Source organism: Dreissena polymorpha, chromosome 2 (genome assembly GCF_020536995.1).
Source record: "Dreissena polymorpha isolate Duluth1 chromosome 2, UMN_Dpol_1.0, whole genome shotgun sequence".
Classification (NCBI taxonomy): domain Eukaryota; kingdom Metazoa; phylum Mollusca; class Bivalvia; order Myida; family Dreissenidae; genus Dreissena; species Dreissena polymorpha.
In genome coordinates, this window is record NC_068356.1 from 108,808,205 (window position 1) to 108,832,463 (window position 24,259).

At 36.1% G+C, this 24,259-nt stretch overlaps 1 protein-coding gene across 2 annotated transcripts in view; it reads right to left on the minus strand.

Annotated features, from left to right (window-relative positions):
- LOC127868444 (protein transport protein Sec24C-like) overlaps nt 1-22,318 on the minus strand; it is a 42,126-nt gene extending 19,808 nt beyond the window's left edge. The window contains exons 1-16 of one of the 2 annotated variants that reach the window (XM_052410226.1): nt 22,156-22,318; nt 21,473-21,607; nt 21,156-21,264; nt 19,200-19,308; nt 18,921-18,986; nt 17,886-18,534; nt 17,226-17,470; nt 14,580-14,688; nt 13,947-14,074; nt 13,030-13,168; nt 12,568-12,683; nt 12,115-12,242; nt 11,334-11,412; nt 7,838-7,950; nt 6,731-6,941; nt 6,167-6,337 (exon numbers count right to left, since the gene is read on the minus strand). In XM_052410226.1, the coding sequence (XP_052266186.1) occupies nt 6,167-6,337; nt 6,731-6,941; nt 7,838-7,950; nt 11,334-11,412; nt 12,115-12,242; nt 12,568-12,683; nt 13,030-13,168; nt 13,947-14,074; nt 14,580-14,688; nt 17,226-17,470; nt 17,886-18,534; nt 18,921-18,986; nt 19,200-19,308; nt 21,156-21,264; nt 21,473-21,578 (2,478 nt within the window). In that variant the 5' untranslated portion in view covers nt 21,579-21,607; nt 22,156-22,318. The remainder of the gene's footprint in view (nt 1-6,166; nt 6,338-6,730; nt 6,942-7,837; nt 7,951-11,333; nt 11,413-12,114; nt 12,243-12,567; nt 12,684-13,029; nt 13,169-13,946; nt 14,075-14,579; nt 14,689-17,225; nt 17,471-17,885; nt 18,535-18,920; nt 18,987-19,199; nt 19,309-21,155; nt 21,265-21,472; nt 21,608-22,155) is intronic. The other variant, XM_052410227.1, reaches the window with a different exon arrangement.
- Nucleotides 22,319-24,259: the final 1,941 nt, after the last annotated feature.

Consider the following 24,259-nt stretch of genomic DNA (forward strand, 5'->3'; position numbering starts at 1 on the left):
TTTGTAGTGAGACTAGACTACCAGTAAGAAATGATTCGTACTTACCTAGTAATGTCTCACAGTCCATATACCAGGCTTTAACCAATACAACACAACTCTATGCCATTGGTGCTAGAACTGGTTTGTACAGACAATCTACACCAAGAAGTCAGTAACCAGTAAGTTTGAAGTGAGACTCGGAAAACATTCAGAGATAATGATTCGCACGATCTAATAATGTCTCACAGTTCACATCCCAGGCTTGAAACCTAACAACACAACTCTATGCCACTGGTGCTAGAACTGGTTCTTACAGACAATCTCCATCAAGAAGTCAGTAACCAGTTAGTTTGTAGTGAGACCTTGGAAACAGTAAGAAATGATTCGTACTGACCTAGTAATGTCTCACATTTCATATCCCAGGCTTTAAGCCAAAGAACACAACTATATGCCATTGGTGCTAGAACTGGTTCGTAAAGACAATCTCCATCACAAAGTCAATAAACAATTAGTTTGTAGTAAGACTTAGGAAACAGTAAGAAATGATTCGTACTGACCTAGTAATGTCTCACATGTCATATCCCAGGCTTGAAACCAAAAACACAACTCTATGCCATTTGTGCTAGAACTGGTTTGTACAGATAATCTACATCACGAAGTCAGTAACCAGTTAGTTTGTAGTAAGACTAGAATACCAGTAAGAAATGATTCGTACTGACCTAGTAATGTCTTACATTTCGTATCCCAGGCTTTAAGCCAAACAACACAACTCTATGCCATTGGTGCTAGAACTGGTTTGTACAGACAATCTACACCAAGAAGTCAGTAACCAGTTAGTTTGTAGTGAGACTAGAATACCAGTAAGAAATGATTCGTACTGACCTAGTAATGTCTCACAGTCCATATACCAGGCTTTAAGCTATACAACACAACTCTATGCCATTGGTGCCAGAACTGGTTTGTACAAACAATCTACACCAAGAAGTCAGTAACCAGTTAGTTTGTAGTGAGACTCGGAAAACAGTAAGAAATGATTCGTACTGACCTAGTAATGTCTCACAGTTCACATCCCAGGCTTGAAACCAAACAACACAACTCTATGCCATTGGTGCTATAACTGGTTCTTACAGACAATCTCCATCAAGTCAGTAACCAGTTAGTTTGTAGTGAGACTTTGGAAACAGTAAGAAATGATTCGTACTGACCTAGTAATGTCTCACATTTCATATCCCAGGCTTTATGCCAAAGAACACAACTATATGCCATTGGTGCTAGAACTGGTTCTTACAGACAATCTCCATCACAAAGTCAATAAACAATTAGTTTGTTGTAAGACTTGGGAAACAGTAAGAAATGATTCGTACTGACCTAGTAATGTCTCACAGTCCATATTCCAGGCTTTAAGCCAAACAACACAACTCTATGCCATTGGTGCTAGAACTGGTTTGTACAGACAATCTGCACCAAGAAGTCAGTAACCATTTAGTTTTTAGTGAGACTAGAATACCAGTAAAAAATGATTCGTACTGACCTAGTAATGTCTCACAGTCCATATACCAGGCTTTAAGCGATACAACACAACTCTATGCCATTGGTGCTAGAACTGGTTTGTACAGAAAATCTACACCAAGAAGTCAGTAACCAGTTAGTTTGTAGTGAGACTCGGAAAACAGTAAGAAATGATTCGTACTGACCTAGTAATGTCTCACAGTTCACATCCCAGACTTGAAACCAAACAACACAACTCTATGCCATTGGTGCTAGAACTGGTTCTTACAGACAATCTCCATCAAGTCAGTAACCAGTTAGTTTGTAGTGAGACTTTGGAAACAGTAAGAAATGATTCGTACTGACCTAGTAATGTCTCACATTTCACATCCCAGGCTTTATGCCAAAGAACACAACTATATGCCATTGGTGCTAGAACTGGTTCTTACAAACAATATCCATCACAAAGTCAATAAACAATTAGTTTGTAGTAAGACTTGGGAAACAGTAAGAAATGATTCGTACTGACCTAGTAATGTCTCACAGTCCATATTCCAGGCTTAAAGCCAGTCAACACAACTCTATGCCATTGGTGCTAGAACTGGTTTGTACAGACAATCTACACCAAGAAGTCAGTAACCATTTAGTTTTTAGTGAGACTAGAATACCAGTAAGAAATGATTCGTACTGACCTAGTAATGTCTCACATGTCATATCCCAGGCTTGAAACCAAACAACACAACTCTATGCCCTTGGTGCTAGAACTGGTTTGTACAGACAATCTACACCAAGAGGTCAGTAACCAGTTAGTTTGTAGTGAGATTAGAATACCAGTAAGAAATGATTCGTGCTGACCTAGTAATGTCTCACAGTCCATATACCAGGCTTTAAGCCAAACAACACAGCTCTATGCCATTGGTGCTAGAACTGGTTTGTACAGACAATCTACACCAAGAAGTCAGTAACCAGTTAGTTTGTAGTGAGACTTGGGAAACAGTAAGAAATGATTCGTACTGACCTAGTAATGTCTCACATTTCATATCCCAGGCTTTAAGCCAAACAACACAACTCTATGCCATTGGTGCTAGAACTGGTTTGTACAGACAATCTACACCAAGAAGTCAGTCACCAGTTAGTTTGTAGTGAGACTAGAATACCAGTAAGAAATGATTCGTACTGACCTAGTAATGTCTCACATTTCATATCCCAGGCTTGAAACCTAACAACACAACTCTATGCCATTGGTGCTAGAACTGGTTCTTACATACAATCTCCATCAAGAAGTCAGTCACCAGTTAGTTTGTAGTGAGACTTGGGAAACGGTAAGAAATGATTCATACTGACCTAGTAATGTCTCACATGTCATATCCAATCTGCATCAATTTTGTCCTTATACTAAGTTTGTAGTAAGACTAGAATACCAGTAAGAAATGATTCGTACTGACCTAGTAATGTCTCACATTTCATATCCCAGGCTTAAAGCCAAACAACACAACTCTATGCCATTGGTGCTAGAACTGGTTTGTACAGACAATCTCCATCAAGAAGTCAGTAACCAGTTAGTTTGTAGTAAGACTAGAATACCAGTAAGAAATGATTCATACTGACCTAGTAATGTCTCACATTTTATATTCCAGGCTTTAAGCCAAACAACACAACTCTATGCCCTTGGTGCTAGAACTGGTTTGTACAGATAATCTACATCAAGAAGTCAACTAGAGCTTTGTCACAGACGTGACGAATACCCCCACATGCCTCATTGACACAGAATATTTTGCATGCTGTCTTCACAAAAAACAGCAGACAACATGCTCAATGTTTAATATGCAATAAGTGACCCCGTTACCTGGTTTTTGACCCTGCATGGACCATGTTGGAACTTGACCTACACATCATCTAGATACAACTTCTGACCAAGTGTGGTGAAGATAGGATGAAAACTACTTGAATTAGAGAGCAGACACCATGCTGAATGTGTAAAACGTACTAAGTGACCCAGTGACCTGGTTTTTGACCCGGCATGACCCATATTCAAACATGACCTAGACATTATCTAGATACAACTTCTGACCAAATTTGGTGAAGATCGGATGAAAACTACTTGAATTAGAGAGCTCAATGTTTAAAATGCACTAAGTGACCCCATGACCTAGCTTTTGACCTGCCAAGACCCATGTTCGAACTTGACCTAGATATTGTCTAGATACAACTTCTGAGCAAGTTTGGTGAAGCTCTGATGAAAAGTACTTGAATTAGAGAGCGGACAACATGCTGAATGTTTAAAACGCACTAAGTGAACCCGGTGACCTAGTTTTTGACCTGGCAAGGCCCATGTTCGAACTTGGCCTAGACATCATGTAGATACAACTTCTGACCAAGTTTGGTAAAGATCGGATGAAAACTACTAGAATTAGAGAAAAGACACTTAATACGGACCGACAGACAAACATACAAGGCATTACAAGCTCACTGCTATATACTAACTATTTAGTTTGTAGTAAGACTAGAATACCAGCAAGAAATGATTCGTTCTGACCTAGTAATGTCTCACAGTCCATATTCCAGGCTTTAAGCCAAACAACACAACTCTATGCCATTGGTGCTAGAACTGATTCGTACAAATAATCTTCATCAAGAAGTCAGTAAGCAGTTAGTTTGTATTGAGACTTGGGAAACAGTAAGAAATGATTCGTACTGACCTAGTAATGTCTCACATGTCATATCCCAGGCTTGAAACCAAACAACACAACTCTATGCCATTTGTGCTAGAACTGGTTTGTACAGACAATCTACACCATTTGTGCTAGAACTGGTTTGTACAGACAATCTACACCAAGAAGTCAGTAACCAGTTAGTTTGTAGTGAGACTAGAATACCTGTAAGAAATGCTTCTTACTGACCTCATTATGTCTCACATTTCATATCCCAGGCTTTGAGCAAAATAAGAAGCATCTTTGCCCTTAATGCTAGGACTGGTTTACGCCAACAATCTTTTACAAGTCAGTGAACACTTTGTTATAAAGTTAAGGCACACTCATTTGGGAAATAATTGAAAACTCAATAAATAATGTAGATAAAGCCAGGCCTTTTCCGTCCTATGCCACAAATCTGAATATTGGCCCCATTCCCAATGCAAATCTGGTTTGTTTTTTTCCGAATTGAAAAAATCCCACCTTTAAATATATAAGTTAACCTGATCCAGTGTAGAAAATCTTTTGCCTTGAATTTGTTTAAAAAAAGTAAAATATGTTAAATTGATTATTAAAGACTTTCCTTATTTACCCCAAAATCTGGCGTTTTGCACGATTTTTTTCCGCTCCAAAAAGGCCAGGCTCTTTCCCCAAAATCTGATTAAACATGAAATGTGTTTGTCAGAAACACTATTTCCCCTTCTGCGCAGCTTTGATTTTTTTTTTGACCTTTGACCTATAAGGATGACCTTGACCTTTCACCACTCAAAATGTGCGGCTCCATGAGATACACATGCATGCCAAATATCAAGTTGGTATCTTCAATATTGCCAAAGTATTCATAAAATGAGCGATTTTGGCCACATATACTTGACCTCTGACCTTGAAGGATGACCTTGACCTTTCACCACTCAAAATGTGCGGCTCCATGAGATACACATGCATGCCAAATATCAAGTTGGTATCTTCAATATTGCCAAAGTATTCATAAAATGAGCGATTTTGGCCACATAAATTTGACCTCTGACCTTGAAGGATGACCTTGACCTTTCACCACTCAAAATGTGCGGCTTCATGAGATACACATGCATGCCAAATATCAAGTTGCTATCTTCAATATTGCAAAAGTGTTCATAAAATTAGCGATTTTGGCCACATATATTTGACCTCTGACCTTGAAGGATGACCTTGACCTTTCACCACTCAAAATGTGCAGCAATGAGATACACATGCATGCCAAATATCAAGTTGGTATCTTGAATATTGAAAAAGTTATTGCAAATGTTAAAGTTGGAGCAAACAGACCAACAGACCAACGTACAGACCAACAGACAGGGCAAAAACAATATGTCCCCCACTATACATAAAAACATGCACTTATTACACATGTTCATAATATTTTGTAAAATTTTAATAGTATGTTATCAAAATAGTCGTTATTTACCAGTTAAAAGCTTCTTTGAAATATAAGAAACAGTATTTACATGCGATTGTTTTTCCCAATTGAGCCAGTTTTGTGATTATTTTTTTCCCAAAATGGTGTTTTTCACTACACGAAATTCACAAAATTCCAGTGCGGCATTTTCCCAAAATGGAGCGGAAAATGCCTGAAAGTCATAAGTCTTAAGCAAGGAAATCTGCCTAACATCCATTTATTCATGTTTCAAGATGGAGGTAAATCCTCGTTGAGATTATTTTTGAAAATAGCTGGACAATAAATACTGATAAAGGGGAATAAATCTGTATATAGAGCGGCTAGAGTTATAATTCTTAGGCACTGCAATATGCCATAAATAGGCCCTACCATGGATAAAGATTGAAGTTGAAACGTTTATGCTCCTGACCAACACAAACACATTTTAACAGTCACATAAATGGACTAATGCTTATTAAAGTGCGGTGTAAATATTAATTTTGGCACAAAAAAAAAGGAAATCAACTGAAAAGAGAAGAAATAACTACAATTTTAAACTAGATTTCAAGTGCACACTGAAATATTTCCGGCCTACCTGGAAGTAGCTGTATTTGTACAGGTTGCCTGAGGTGAGACGACAGATGTCCGATATTGTGGCCACGTCACAGTACGAGTTAGGGAAGAAGAATATGTCGACACTACATCCCACAGCCACGCAGTCTGTACCCAGCTGACTGTAAAACTTGCACTGTGGGGAAAGGATTGTCTGAAAAATATGGACAAAACAGTAGTAAAATATTGAGATTTATAAGGCCTACCCCTAATATATTTAAGTCTTGATTAATAGCCTACGCCAGTCACAACTTTAAAACTGTCAAAAAAGATGTTAAACAGGAATGTATTAACAACTCCAGTGGATTAAGTGCACAGGCCACAGGGAACTCCAAACAAAAGTTAACACCAAATAAAAATCATGTTATAAACATGAAAAATATTTATGTACATTAATACCTGCCTTTTAAAACTATTTTTACCTCATATTGTCTAATGGACTAGTAATGCATTCAACCATTTAGCATTAAATTCCCATTTATTTCATAGCTTTCAAAACTTTCATCAGAAGTCAAAATGCCCGAGATGCACAAAGCTGTATACATACCTTCTCTTTATCGGTACCCAGCAGTTTTCGGTCATCCCTATTGGCCAGTTTGCCAGGAGCCTCGCCAATGGGCAGAGACGTGTGGAAGATGTATAGTTTTCCAGAGCGGTCGGCAGACTTGAGAGCGTCCAGGCCGGCCTGAATCACTGGACCAAGCACCACCTCTGTCTCACGAGAGTCGACGAACATCTGGGGAATCTGACTCAACAAGCTGCAAACAGCATGTGGTTTTTATCTTTATATGAACTTCATTAGTTAATACTAGTGTATGTGGTTCAATACTATAAACAGTTGTGTATACAGCAGTTTTCTTAAAATGAAATAAAAATAAGTTTTATTTTATTTCCAGGTGTGTATCCAGAATTTAAAATGTACAGTTGGTTAAAAAAGAGAAGCAACTAAGCCAAATCCGCCATTTTAGTTTATAACAAGTTGTTGTTCTAACAACATGATTCTGTTTGTCTTAGTTTTTTGCCCTACATTATATTATTCACATTGTGATAAATGATAAAAGACGTTGAAAGATGTGTTGAATTTCTACACGTTTTCTTTTCTTTTTACCATTTTAAAATGTATAGATCTTTGTAAGTATAATAATCAACAATTATTATATACCTTTAATTTGCCACTGGCCCACAAGTTTAGTGATAAGCTGATCAAAAGGATAACTTTTAAATGATTGGAAATTATATCAGGCCAAACACACCTAGATTCAAACCAGGCTCAACTGTAATGTTTGAAGTATCTGCATCAACATAGGTGCCATTGTCGATGTTGAAATAATTTCGATTGTCTCACTAACATTTTGTGAATAAATTGTTTGCAGCTTGATTATTTGCGTTTGTCAAGGCTTATAACATGTATAACACCAAAGAAAATGAAACTATAGAAGAATTTTTCATCAATAACAAAATTGCTAAAACTTGTCCACAATATGTTGGTGTAGGGTAAACTGGCAAGCAACTTTAACAGTTAGCATGTCAATCATTTTGTTTTTAATCAAATACATTTCACAATGTTTGATGGTAGACAGCCATTTCAATTTTGAATTATTTTGTCCTGGGCTGACAAGCCACCAAATGACATGTACAAATTCCCAACACTAACCTGTCAATAACTGCTTCTGACTCTGACAATTTCACCAGGAAGCCGTCTAGAAGAGGCACAAACACGTCAGCCAGGTCGGAAACCACTAGCATCTGCGGCTGTGCCAAAGTACCCTGCAAATGTTGAAATGAATGTGAATTTAGTTTATCAATAACAGGAGAAAAAACACAGCTGACATCCAGCTGGATTGGTCAGTATATATCTGAAAAACTATAATTATTTAAATTGGATTAAACATTATATCATCACTATAACATATTTGTAAGAATATCAGTGAAACTGATGGATGCTCCCCCCATGATGCGCTTTGTCAATCTATGTGTTAATAACCACCTAAAAAAATATTTTTAGCCTCAGTGACCTTGACCCCAGTGACCTCAAACCTCATCAAAAGTGAGAGGTCCATGCAAGGTACCTACATGCCAAATATGAAAGAGATCGGTAAAGTATTGAAGGTCCTATGAGAAACTGTAACAAAAAAATCTATTATTAGCCTTGGTGACCTTGACCCCAGTGACCTCAAACCTCATCAAAAGGTAGAGGTCCATGCAAGGGAACATGCCAAATATTTACCTCCAAAATTCAAATAAAAAAGCTGGTGCACGCTAAACATTGATACAATGCTATCCTGGCTGCTAAATTGATAAAAATATGTTTGTTATCGTAAATAATCAAAATGGCCGCCATTTATTTTCCAGAAAACTACCACCCTATAATCGTACAGACTAAGGGGCCATTGTATAAACAACAAGAAGTGGCTACTGGTAGATATGAACGCGTTAGAAGAAGTTTTGGTCAAAAATAAATTTGTTTGAATAAACTTGCGGACATTTCTTTGTTTGTGTTTTTACACTTCTTAATTGATGACTTCCGATGGGGACTGTTGTCGACATTCAGTAGTGCAGGCAAGGGTTGGTGCTAACGAGTTCTTTTTTGCTGGTAACGGTAGGTGAAAAAGGGGGTCATTTTGCACTTCGTAATTAATTGGCAGATGTTATTGAGTAATATGTGCCACAACTTGTAAAGACGCTAATTGACATCTGAGACACTAATTGACACTTGAGAACGTGAAAATATGCAATCGCATTTTGTGTGTATAAATATTGAACGTTCAACAGTGGCGTTTCAAACATTTGCTAAAATTGTCAAAATATAGTGCTACGCCCGCATACCTCAACAACTGTATACCTGTCTCCCATCGACATTCAAATTTAATGCCCATGCTTTCCCCGAGGAAAAATCACACGATGTACACTAATTATTATTTTCTCACGTTTTTCATGAAATGCACTTGGACTGTTAATCTTTTGCTAGAAAATTACAAAATTGGCAGAAAAGTATAGTGCTATGCAACCCACGCTCCTAATCATAATGACGCTTCCTATTTTGAATGCTTAATAAAGCTTTCCAATGCCCCGGATTATTGGATTGTGCAATAGTAAAATGGCGGCCATTTTGGTCCGATTTGGTGGTTTTGTCTTTAAATATTTTTTCTCCATTTTTGCATTTAAAAAACAGCCTGCGCGCTATACACGGGAGCGCGCTCTATGAGGAAACCTACGGTATTAGCCTCGGTGACCTTGACCCCAGTGACCTCAAACCTCATAAAAAGGTAGAGGTCCATGCAAGGTACATACATGCCAAATACGAAAAAGATTGGTGAAAAATTGAAGGTGCTATGAGAAACTGTAACAAAAGGTAGAGGTCCATGCAAGGTACCTACATGCCAAGGTATGAAAGAGATTGGTAAAGTATTGAAGGCGCTATGAGAAACGGTAACAAAAAAGTGACGAAAGTAAGAAAGTAAGGAAGTATGGAGGTAAGGATAAAACAAATTTTATTTCGGGGAGCATAAAAATATCCATAGATCTGCCTTTGTCTTTTTTTTTTGCTTTTTGAAACAAATAAACTGAAGTAAATATGCATAATATGAATAACAAATGTTTAAAGTAGGGATGCAAGAGGTTAACCGGTTAACCTACCGAAACGACCAGTTAACCGGTTACATTTTCGGAAAAAGGTTAACTTGGAAAAAAATATTTGATTATTTTTTTTCATGGAATAATTCGTACGATTTTTACTTTTTTTTGCGTGACATACTGCCAACTTGCGCTGGCGACTAGTTAGAACAACATGCCGCACGATCCATGGTAATAAATAACGTGTCAACAATCAAAGTAATAAAACAATTAATCAATACCTTTGTGATAACAAATAGGCGGTACGTTTTGATAACGGACACTATTGTTGTTTTTTTTGACTCGCTAAAATTTAACTAGCAAACTGCGGTGAATGGGAGCTATTAGCGAAGACGTAATTGACACGTTCATTGAACTCGCGATAAAAAACAGTTGAGACATTAGACCCCTTATTTTGATGTTTTGTTTACCAATACCCAACACTGATTGCTTGCAAAAATACCGTGTTTATAAGTAACATTTTTATCAAGAATTGCATCCGTAGTTGAAATCTTGACGAGTAAACGTCCTTTTGTTTATCAAAAATTAATATAATTATGATAATATTACGTCTAATGATTCCACCATTACCGTCCGATGAAAGTGTTATTAAAGAAAGCAAATTATTAACTTATTAAATAATTAAACATCAATTAAAAATAGATGCAAAATAAAACCGCTGAATTTAGTATTTGTGTAATTGCTTTAAATTTTCGCGCTATGGTACGTTAACAAACATACGTAACTATCAGTATTTGAGATCATTATAATTAGTTACTTCGCTATTAAAAAAAAGTACTGATTATATTAAACATTCAACTAACATATCGTGCAAAATTAATTTAAATTGCATTCGTGTTCTTTATTTTACCCACATTTTTTAATTGTATAATGAAAATCAAACGATACTACTTCGGCTACAAACGCTAAAATGCAAACAACAAAATATGTAAGTATCGAATAAGAAGAGATGCGAATTCGTTGGACACACATGACCCACTTTACGTCGAATAGAAAGGGAAAAAACGTTTCTATATTAAGCCAATTCGAGTTTCAAAAATTAAAACAGAATGAACACACCATTTTTGTGAGCGATACGACGCGAACGTATAATAAGCGGCCAAACCAAAAATAAGTTATTAACACGTGAAAATGAATATTGTGTAGTTTTTAAATTTTTTACCCCTGTGCATGTGCGCAGGAAAACTTAATAAAATATATAGCATACAATTACAAAATTATTAAAATTAATTGTACAATACATTTTATTACGAAACTGGCATGTTATCAACGCAAGCGATTTCAAATTTGAAATAACTTTTGTTTCTACAGAGCTGTTCGAGCGGTATGAAATTTTTTACGTACTCTAAATCATTTTCACTACTTTAGGCGTTTTGGTTAACCGGTTAATAACCGGTTACGGGGAAAGGTTAACCGGTTAATGATTTTTGTAACCTCTTGCATCCCTAGTTTAAAGTGAAATGATCCCTTATAACAAAAAAATACAAGAACAGAAACAAAGTAATTTAAATATTGACCTTGACATTGTAGAAATGAATTTCCTTGCTGTAGGTTACAAAGCCGACATGAATCTCTGACTCCTCTGCACCAGTTTCCCTGCAGAAGCAAACACAAGGCTATTGAATATTTGAGCTGTGCTCTGAAAAATGACTGTAAAATGTACTTCCTACATTAGCCTGTGCAGTTGCACATGCTTATCTTGGACGACACTTTTCGTCTAAACTTGATTTTCAAGAAGAATAGACTTCCATTAAACACAAAATACCATTAAATCACAAAGACTTCCATTAAACACAAAATACCATTAAATCACAAAGACTTCCATTAAACACAAAAAAACATTAAATCACAAAGACTTCCATTAAACACAAAATACCATTAAATCACATAGACTTCCATTAAACACAAAATACCATTAAATCACAAAGTTTCATTTCTGATTAGCCAGTGCGGACTGCACGGGATTATCTGGGATGCTACCATGCATGTGCCATAAGCCATGTTTTCCCAGAGTGAGTATTGTGTTTAGAATAAGTTTAGTTAAAAAAATATCGGAACAATAACCAGACCCAAACAAATTATGGACTTTAATAATATGCAGGTAATATCACTGTTGTATCCGTTAGCCTTTGACATCAGATGCTAGCGTTTCATGGAAAAAATGGAAATTTAATTTAACTTCAGATGACTGATCTTTTTCAACCGAAAACAGAGTATCTTAGAAAGAAATTTAAGTACATAAACACTCCTAGAATAAAACTTGTACATGCATTTTCCTTGCAGATAACATCAGCATACCTCGGTAAATTCACGAGGATATCTTTTTTCAACCGCTCACAGATAAGATTAACGAGTCCACACTTCACAGCATTGTACGATACATCGATCATAAATATAAAGGCTGGAGCATTAGGTAGGGTTCCATTCTGAAAGAGAGAATATCAATTTATAAATTTTGTGGTAAAAATAATTGCTTACGATTAAAATAAATGTGTGACTTTGAAAGAATTCAGTGAAAAAGAAATACACTGCACTATCACTGCTTCTAATATATTACAAACAACAATTAAAATTTATTTAAAAACATACCTGTAAATATGAGTAACTGATAAGAACTTAGCAAGTAAAGGGTACATAATCTAGGTATGCAAGATATAAACAAAATAATACAATAGCCTTTTATTTATTTATTTTTTATTTTTCTTGCATATTTCAATGTAAGATCTCCAAGATACAGAAAACATATCATACTTTGCAGTAGTCTTTAGTGGCCACAAACTCATAAGAGCCTAGACACAGTTCAGGTCTGTCGTAACTGTCGATTCTTCTACCAGTGTGATCCAGGTGGGCAAAGTACTGGTCAGGCACTAACAAGAGATGGAAAAATGTCCATGAAACTACATAAATTCAGTTGCAAGCCTTTCACAAACACACAAGTTAGCAGTTAAGTTAATCAAGATCAATTTCAAAATGTGTGAGTGCAGAGCTTACAGACTCGTTCTCAGGAATCCTTATTATTTATCTCATCATTTTGTGTTTGTTACATCAAATGACATCATCAACTGACATCATATAAATTCACAAAATGATGCCAGTCAACTGCATGTGACTGAAATACAGTTTCCTTTATAGCAGTAGGGTTTATACCATGCCTGACGATGGAATAATACATTATTGTGTCCACACAATCACAACCTAGTTGTGCACTCGTACCATCAGTGGCCGCTCCACAGAAGACACACTGGAAGCGTCGGCCGCCGTCTATGAACATCATATTAGGATTCATGTACGCCTTACACCGCTTACACCGCACTGGGCCCAACTCTCCAAGATTCACTATGGGAGGTGGGTTCTAAACACACAATGCGTATATGTATACTCTAACACTTGTTATGTTATACCAGCATCCTTTTTATTAAATTAAAAGGGGTATCTTGGGGAATTTGCTTTTTAATGCACACAAATAGCATAATACATGAACATCAATTTTCAAACACAGGAGCAATATTTCTAACAAACAGACTGACATAAACCTTAATGTTTTAACAGTAATGTGTAATTTGAGTCTACAGACAACAACTACATTTTTATTTTTATATAAAACATTTTTTCTGTGAGTTTAAAACCAAATAAATACTCAAAATCAAAGAATATTTCGTTAAATATTTCATAAAAGTTAACCCATAAAAAATCAGTGTTCCTCATGGCAATAGCTAAAATGTCAACACTAGATGTGGTCTGGTAACATAAATTTAACGAGATACAATATGCTTGTTTTAATTTTTTTTGTGACAATATATTCCATGTGAATTTCCCGCAACGATATCCGTTAATATTTACAAGCGAAAGCAAGATTGGCTTCAGGCAGCTCATGAGAACTGTCATGCTTCTGATGCTGTCCTAGGCCAATCTCGCCTAAGGTCGTAAATATTCCGATTTGTCTACTGATAGCTATATGAAAAGCAAGAAGAAGTGACTCTTATATCATGTAAGTTACACATGTAATTTTTACATGGCTGAAAGGACGGAGTACTTTAGTCATAGTGTCTATTTCCGCTTATGAATGACAAACACTTTCAGAAAAATTCAGAAATACTGTAGGTGATATTACTACTGAAAACTTTTCTCACCTCCTCTGGCTGAAGTTTTGCAAACGGTGAAACAGACAAGGAGAACGGTATATGGCTGTTCTTTAGCATGTCGGAGGTGCACGGCACATTGTACATGGTAGAACGCATAAACACTGGGTTGCAGTTGCCTGTGTTACAAAAGGTAATTAAGACATATCAGCCATACAAACATTGACCAGTATTCATTTGTTAATCCAAGGATTCAGCTGAAAAATTAGTTAATATTCAATTGGTAAAAATAGCACATTTTTCCATAAAGCTTAATTTATTGACTTCAAATAATTGGATACCTTTAGACAGAAATGCCAAGTGACCAAGCTTTATCTACTGATAAATAAACAAACATAGTTATAAAATATTTCATACATCAAGTGTGTAACTCTTGATAACACTTAACCTCTGTTGGCACAAAAAATATTTTTTGGGGGACATTGATTTACATGACTAGCTAAGAAGACACCAAAAACAATATCAGATTTACACAATTGATCTTCATTTTCAACATTGATACAATTTATAAAGACCCAATTAAAAAAATGAAATGGTTTATAAACTAAAATTTAAAAAATTGAATTATAAGTTGTTTTGTACACATGGAAGTAAGTTTCTGTTTACTCTGACTGGTGCACCCACCTTGATCCTGTGTGATGAACTGTGTGGTGACAAGGGGAGGGACCTGACCTTTGCCCCCTGAGCTGAATACACCGCTACGATTCCGCTTGTCATCCTCAATCACTTGAATCTGAAGGCAAGAAAATATTAATGAGAAAGGCCATTTTGTTTTGTTAAAAATAAGGTAATGGTAAGGAGAGACCAATTCAAGAACTGTTTCAAAAGCATGATAAATATAAAAATATATAAGGGCTCCTCCATATTACTTTAAGTTAATTTCATACATACTGTAATCTTACTTATAACTGTAATATTTTGAGAAATCCTCCGCTATTATTCTTAAGTGCCTAGACATTTCAAGAAAGTTTAATCATCACTGTAATAAAACCTTTGAAACAAAACTGATTTACAAATGAATAGACAATTGAGCCTAGCAAATTTGTTTTAAAATCGAAGTATATTAATGACAGAAGAAAACCCCTGGTTATTGGGACTAAACAAACAACAAGAGGGCCATGATGGCCCTGTATCGCTCCACTGTTTTTTATGCGAAAAAGCGTGCAATGAGCATGGGTTGAAATGTACTCAAGCATGTGACTTTCTCTTTCTATCCCTCGTCCCACTTGGCACTTAAAAGTTGGAAGGGTGAGCATTTTTTATATGGAAAATGTTACTACGGTGTTAACTAAACAGACTAAAAAGCCCGGGAATTGTCGCACAGATCCTTTGCTTATAACGTAGGTACATTTATCTCTCCAAAAGATATTTTCGTTCTTTCTATTTTACATATTTTTAGATGCTGAAGATCAAATCTACGCATGTTCTTCAAGATTATGAAAGTTCCTTCATTCAATCATGAATCTTTTTCCAAAATTCCAAAAAGTGTTTGTAGGTTTCAAAGTTTCTGTTACTTATATAGTTCATGACATATTCAAAATACCTAATGACATATCACCTGAACTTTACTTCATTCTTGAGGCATTAGTGAGTGTAGCAGAATTGTTAACATGGTGAAGAAATTGTTTATTGTACTAAGAAGATATTTGCCTGAGGAAACATAAAGTTACGAGTTTTTCAGGTTCATGAGGTGCCGAAAGGCAGTAGGAATGATAACTTTGTAGAGGTTGTTTGTTAAACAAAGTAAAGCAGTGATTTTTTTTGCTAAAAATTACGGCAGATTTTCGGCTGCTTCCCAATGGCAAAAATCAATGTTTTTTCTCAAAAAGCTGACCAAAATTTCCCTAAAAAAGCCCAATTTCCAGAAAAAAAAAAATTTTTTCTTTTTTAGAAAGAAGTTTCTTTTGCCTTATTATTTATTAACTCTAGATATCAACTATTTATTTAAACATCCTGCAAAATATATAACTTTGATTTAGTCCTTTTTGTCGATAAATAATTACCAAATTTGCAACTTTTATCAATTAAAACAATCCCAATTTGACCAGACTCCTTTTCCCAAAATGGCTAGAAAAAACCCCGAACATGAACTTTTAAACAATTTTAATGTTGTTACTAATAATCATATTTATAATGCTTAATTTTCCCAATTTCATGGTTTATCGCGCTAATTTTCCCAATTAAAATGGCACAGGCTGTAACAAATAAAAGCAAAAAAAATCACTGCAAATGTTTATGAGACAAAAAATTGAATTATAATTCATCAAGATGTTGCGATCATGGCAACACTACTAGCATATGGCGTGAGGTTTAAAGAGATATCATGACAAACAATTAGCTTGACCTAACTTTCCTTTACTTTTTCCATCTGACGTTCCAATAGACCATAACTCCTTCAGAAGAGTTTGTTTTCGTTTTGAAAACAGGACTTCCGGTTTCAAAATGGAGAAATTGCTCATGATGAGCAATTTCTCTTTTTATCACAATGATTTCTACTCCACCCAGCCAATTTATAAATATTCCTTTACAATATTATTTCTCGTCTGCAATCTCTTTCAATTTGGGGCAGTCCAAAATGTGTCAAAGGATTAACATTTATGGATAGTTAACATGTTGGTCTACCTTTCACGCTCGACATGTATGCATTTATCTCTTATAATTAATAAAGTTGGCGCAAACAGACAGACAGACCAACAGACAGACAGCGCAAAAACAATATGTCCCCCACTACTATAGTGGGGGACATAAAAAGTGATTCCAAGTGTATTTGGATAAACTTTTAGTTTGAGAAGAAAATGGTTTATTCATCCCATAATGAATACTAAAAGTAAATAGCAAAAACGCATAAACATGCAAAGTGCAACGACTTCCTGTGGCCATGTTTTATGACGAATCAAATTTTATTGAACAACTTTTTAATGGGACATATGTGAGAAGCATTATCAGAATTGGACTTATAGTTTAGGAGAAGATGTTTAAAAAAAAAGTTAGCGCACGCACACACGACGGACACAGGACCATGACATAGGCCCCGCTGGCCTCTCCCCAGTGGAGCTTAAAACTGTTCAACCTCTCTGATGCAGTGCCAGGTAAAATGGGGACACTAAATGGAACATTCAGCATTCTGTAAATCATGTTCATGGTAGAGTCATCTTTGTATATGAGCTTTGCTCTGGGAAAACAGGGCTAAATGCATGTGCTTAGTGTCGTCCCAGATCAGCCTGTGCAGTATGAGTACAGAATACTATAGATAGATATTCCTCCACTTACAGGACTAGGCATCTGATCTGGGTCCAGTTTCTTCTGTGCAGGAGGCTGCAAGGAGGACTGCATACCGGGTTGCATACCAGTTGTAGGCCCTGACATACCAGCGCTATACCCGGGCTGGTTGTACTGCTGGGGCGGCGCGCCAGGGTAGCCCGCAACTGGGGCATGTGGGGGCATGGGCTGGAAGCCCTGACTAGAGACAGGCTGGAAACCAGGTGTATGCTGGCCTGGCTGCGGTGGACCGTAACCTGCAACATCAGGTGGATGCAATATAAATTTGAAGCTCAATAACTGGGTGCTATAAACTTTTTGGAAATATGTTGATTAGGCCTGGTTCAAGGGCCAACATATGAATGTATACCAAATTAAGAATAAAACAGACATTGTTTTATTGACATTATCAAGAAGTAAGTTTGCACATCTTTAAACAGTTTCATTAACATACGGGTAGTAAATCAATAAAGTATTTGACTTGGTTTATGAGAATTTTCTTAGTTTCAATTCATTTAGATCATAAAGATAAAATTGCAATTCCATCTGAATGTGTGGCCTCTTAGTAATGAAGTTAATTTTAACTAAAATCATTTATGTAAGCAAATGCTTGAGCAATTGCATTAGAGATATTGTCCTAATAATAAACCTCGAATTGTAGAGTTTTCATACCTCCCATGCTTGCCGACATATTTGGGGGTTGACCAGCCAAGCTTGTTGGCGTCTGTCTATCCATTCCCATTTGCCCCGGCGGACCACCCATCATTGGAGGCCCAGCCATGGGTGGCCTTATTCCAGAGGCCATTGTTGAAGGGGGTGCAAAGCCTTGCCCCAAGACTGGGGGCGTAAAAGCACCTGGAGGGCCCTGACTGACACCTGGGTGGCTATACCCACTAGATGGTGAAGAAAAACTGCCCTGGGGACCACCCAAACTGCTGGGCGGTCCCCCCATAGTACTGGGGGGAGCTCCGAAACCAGTTGTTGGGCCACCCATAGAACTGGGGGATGCTCCAAAACCAATTGTGGGGCCACCCATAGAACTGGGTGGGCCAGCCATCGAGCCCGGTGGAGTACCAAAATTACCAGGCGGTGCTCCAACGTTTCCTGGCGGTCTAAAATTGCCTGGTCCTCCAATTGATGATGGGGGTCCACCCATTGAAGAGGGTGGTCCGCCCATTGAAGACTGAGTTCCGCCCATTAAAGGAGACCCAATCATTGAAGCAGGGGGTGCACCCATTGAAGAGGGAGGCCCACTCACTGATGAAGATCCCCCCATTGGTGACATCATTCCAGGACCAGGTCCTCTTATTGGGATGCCACCCTGAAAAAATGAGAACAGAACAGGATTCCATAATTTGCATGTCATCATTCACAGTTAATAGTATGACATTACATTCCAGAGGTTCTTCAAATACTTGAGAAAACAAAGAATTCGCATACGATTTTAAGATAATAGAAAACTAAAAACCAGACACCATAATGGCTGTTGCAAAAAAGGAGAAGGAAAGTCTGATTACCTATGCAATACATATTAATAAAGCAGCATTTCTTGGTGCTTTAAACCAAAAATCACTCTTAGTTCTATTCAAAATTTAATAACACCTAAGTGTACTGGATTGTATGATATATTCAACATGACAGAAGGAATGCTAAGTGAGGTCAATGCATAGACAAGCTGTATATATTATGCTCTGAATCTTGTCATACCATTTGGCCTGGTCCTGGAGGCCTTGGTGGTCCTGATATGCTCATATTTCCCATCTGACTCGTCATCTTAAATGTATACATAACTCTATATAAAAAAAGTAATAACAGAGGATAACGGCTAATTTCATAAGCTGTTGGCATAATTATTTATTGCTAATAGGTCAATTTATGTTGCAATATTCTTGCCTTAAACTGCCTTGTAAACAAAACACTTGATCTAATTAAATCAAATACAAGTACATGTAAACAAATTAAACATTATCTCTATCCAAGTGTTACCTGGTTAGTTCCTGGTGCAGGGCCCAAATTTGGATTCATAGGTCTAGGTGCTCCCATCTGGCCTTGTGGAACTGGGCCCCTATTTGGGAAAGGCATTGGGCCACCTGGTCTGAAAAATCATGCAATCAACATTTATATACTATACTATACTTCAACCTGCTTTATTTATTTCAATTTATATAATATTATAAATTCTACTACACATGACTATTGTTTTTTCTTCTATCTTGACCTTTGCATACTCAGGGCTTTCCTTTGACCCGAGCTCCCGGGTTTTGACGCTTGAAAATTACAGAAGATCCCTTTTTGACTCTTAAGAAAATTACGTCATGCGTCACATTTGACCCGGGGGAATATACCGACTTGCGTCAACGAGATCAAAAGTTGTTAAGACTAAGCGATAATTGGCTCGGGGCGGAGTATCTCATTTAGTACACGCTAATCGTTAACGCCCGTTTCCAATCATCGAAGCACAAGTCCACCCAGTAGGCGGAGTTTGGTTAATTAAGAAATCTAGTATTGACCAATTAAAACCCTGCTGGTTCGATGACGCGTGTATTAACTTTCCATTATTTATCATAGCGTTTGTTATCAGCTGTTTGCGGAAAAGACGTGTATTAAACCCACCTAGTTGCAATAATCCAACTCCCAGCTATTGACCCTCTGAGCTGTACGTATGTACTCATAAAAGCTCAGAGCATTTAAGAAGAACTATAAACCAACCAAAAAAGAATGGACTCATACGCGTCAGTTTTAATAATATTCAATATAAAATTTTAACATCCATATCCACAGAATACCGTAAAGCATATTTTGAGATATTTCCAGAGTATGGCAGAATGTATTTCCAAAGCTGAATGCACCCATCACTGTTTTACTTCATGATTGCTCAGTTCAAAGACGCGCGAAAGTTATGCTGGCATATGTACTGTCTACAACGTCAAATTACACGCTTTGCATCAAAGTTGCTAAAAATAACTATAGAACCGAAATTACTGACCTTGTGGCAAAGTGACAATTTTTGCATGAGCTAATTGATTACAAAATACATGTAGGCGTAATAATTGACCGTTTGAGAAGGCATAGAAAACAGCGTGTTTGTCGCACGTCTTCAGCGAAGATGGCACATGAAATAATTAAAGGGCGTCGGAATTTTTGATGGGATTAAATACGGAGGCACCTTTATGGGCCAGTAGAAATAATTTCCTTTTATAGTTTACCGACTTATATAGGCTATTGTGTTTAGGTACCACCCGTATGTTTTTTTGTGTTTTTTTTTGTGATAGTCAGCGGAAATTTTTTTTTTTCACATTTTGTATTTCATTCTTAATTTAATAGCCACGCGAAACGGTCAAACAAAGTTATTGGATAAAGTGTAATTGTGCTTGTGCATTCGGAAAATGTCGCAGAGAAACCTTTTCGAATTCGGAATCGGTAGTAACTCTGAAAGTGTGTGTAAGACGCCAACGACAAAGCGTACTTTAGATCTAAATGACAGTGCTCCTAACACCCCCAAACGTGCGAAAGAAGAACATATGACATATTACTCCGCTGTATACATGAAGTTAATGTTGTATTAGAATACATGTTTTGTATTTATTAATCATTGAAATATTGTGTTTAAATGCATAGTGTTGTAGTGACAGTAAAATGCAAGAAATAAATGTTAACATACATGTATCTTTTAAGTTGTTGCTTTTTATATATTATATCTCAGTAATTTGCTTAAATTGCAAATAATCATTGACTCTCCTGCGTTATTATTAGGACTCTCAGAAATTTGATTTTGACTCTTGAAAATATGGTTCCAAGAGTCCTTGACTCTTGAGATTTGAGGCCTAAGGAAAGCCCTGCATACTTCATAAATGTCCATCACAGTCAGTTAGTTATGTTTCATCATTCTATATGCCTGACATACATATACCTTTTGTGACATTGAAAGGTTTGAAACCATACCTTGAAGCCCCAAGAATATCCCCCTGCGGGCCTGCAAAACCACCAGGGGGTCCTGCAGGGGGTCCATTTTGAACGACAGGCTTCATGAGACCCCCAAACTGGCCTCCACCTGAATATAAGGCATTGTGAATAAAGTTTAAATGCTGAATTATTACTTAAAAATCTTCATATTTTTTTCCTTCACAATATTTGTGACCAAAACTGAATATAACATTCAGCTACCACACGGTATTATCTTGTACTGAACGATAGGATAAATTGATAATTACTACATTTGTCTAACTTTCTGACATGTGGAAGCAAACAATAGTAAATACCTGGGAGTGGTTGGCCGTTGTGCATGCTAATAGGGGGCATTCCTGGGTTTGGTTGGCCATATCCTCCAGGAGGCCCCTGAGCATACTGTCCAGGGTACTGAGACATATTCCTCAATAAAGCTGGGTGTGTGTGAACTGAAAACAACAACACAAATTACAGAAGGGAATCGTTAAAGGATAATATGGTAAACATGTTTCAGTCATAATGCAATAATTTATATTAGAAATGTCTTGACCTGTCAAAAAACCATCTTTAAAACTGCATGAAAACAGGTAAACTAAATGAACTCCTTAAACATACAGTTTCTTATTTTTATAACTATTTTATAAGATAGCCAATGGAACCAATTACAGTCTGTGTTTAGAAAGTCTTCGTAATAATGTGAATAAAAATTGAATACGAATGATTATGGGTACGAACCATAAAACAATATGCTTAACGTGAAGCTATTGGTTCAATTCGAAATGATTTCACATAAACCAAGTTGAAATAAATAAAAATTAAACAAATCCATCTAGGATGACATCCGTTTGTTTACAACTTTGTATTTTCCAAGAGTTAAACGACACGACAACAACTTTCAACTATCTTGACTTCTAGTCGGCAACTGTCAAGTTTGGAATGTACCGAAATGACAAAACTACGTTTATCCAACGGTTTTAATAACAGCGCTATTACTAACCATTAATTCATATATTGACTTGTATACTTGTTTGTATCCAGTTTATTTCGTATATTGTGTTGACATGTACTTTTTGACAGGACTTATACACGATACGATTGCCACGTCCAGAAAATCAACTTCCTGTTGCACATGCGCAGTTCGTGCCACGTTAAGTATTTGAGGGTCGGTTGAAAAATATCGCTAGATCTATGGCGTACCATTTGAGCCAAAAGTCTATGTAACTTTCTATGTAAACATAAATTTGTCCTTCGAAGTACATATTGTACTTCGAAGTACGAAAATTGTACTTCGAAGTACAAATATGAAATACACTACGAAGGATATATTTGCACCCCGAAGTACAATTTGTACTTCGACGTATGTATGGTGTAAAATGACACTTATTGACACCTATTGATAATTACCTGCGCATTTTAAAATAGTTTCTTAACTTTTAACGATATAAAAAAAGCTACATTAAATTCGGAAAACTTAAACTAAAATAAATATAATGGTTTATTCCTGTGTGATATTATTAAAAATTATAACTGATTGTCTATATTATTACGCATTTCATTAGCATTAAAAATATATTTATCAAGGTTTATGTCTTTTTTAGTTGCCGACTGCATTAGAATGTCAAATTTATTTAACGTTGGCCACCTTTGAAAATGTGGTTTTAAATGCTCCTTTCTAATATCTCTATATAGAGGATAAACAAGTAAAAAGTGATACTCGTTTTTTATATCGTGTCCGTTTCAAAACTTACATTTTCTATTTTCGCGTAGTTTATTATAGCGACCTCTTTCGATCTCTAATTTATGTGACAATAATCGAAATCGTGTTAGTGATTTTTGTATTTCTTATTTATACAAAATCAAGATATGGTCTAACTCAAATGTGTTTTCAGGACAAACAACGACCTTGAAGGTGAATAAAAACAAAAAATATATGACCAATTTCCATTGTACATTTATAATTATATACATGTGTATACAATTTAATTAAATAATAATTGTTTTTGTTAATATGCATACACATTTGTTTTGATATTTCATATTATTTTTCCAGGATACAACAACCGCCTGAAATCAAAAGCCGGTAGTGGTGTCGGTTTTTACCAAATGGTTCTTCATCTTAGACAAGAATCGGAAATGGTGCGGATGCTTGTTGAAGGCAGCGACATCCACCGGATCACCACAACGCGATCTGCAAAGGTCCAGAAGTCCTTGGTGTCCCTCTGGGACAAGTATGAGGCGAAAGTGTACGGTGTTGTGATGGAGTAATGTACATGTATATTTTATTATGTAGTTTAAATTATGTTGCATTTTGTCACGTTGACTGTATATTATCTGTATTTTTTTCTTGTACAGATGTGTATTTTTTGTAATAAAGGAAATAAAAAAAGTTCATATATGTTTTATGCCGTACTCCATTTTGATAAAATAGAAAATAGAATTCACATGTTAAACAATATTATTATGTAATTGAAATTAATTTTTCTTTATGTATATTTTGTAATAAAGAAAATAAAAAACTTCATACATGTTTTATTTCGTACTCCATTTTGATTTAATAAAAAATAGAATTTACATATTTAACAATATTATTATGTAATAATGTTGTATTTTGTCAATTTGTATATCTACACAGAAACAACAATTAAAAAAAACACACTTTATACCTGTTTTATGACTTATTCCATTTTGATTTATGTTTATTTCTTTGTAAACACAATTTAAAACCTAAAATAACAATAATTGCTTTAAGGCCTTTTTGGTTCATTTTTTGGCCTTTTTGGTACGCTTTGATGCCTTTTTGGTAAGGCCTTTTTGGTACTCGGCCTTTTTGGTATGCGGCCTTTTTGGTTTTCGGCCTTTCTCGACCTAAACCTGTTTGTACTAGCTTCGACGTAAAATTTTTCTGAACAGCCAATTAAAACACTCGTCTCTTGAGCCTCTTTTCCTGCCTTTATTCATAATAAATGTTTAAAAAAAAAAATTAATTTAGGACAAAATGAATAAAAATATCAAAATTGAAAAAAGAAGTTTCAAGTATTTAATGCATTGAAATAGATTAGACCCCGTCTATACACCAATTCGAAGAAGATTCAAGGTTACCT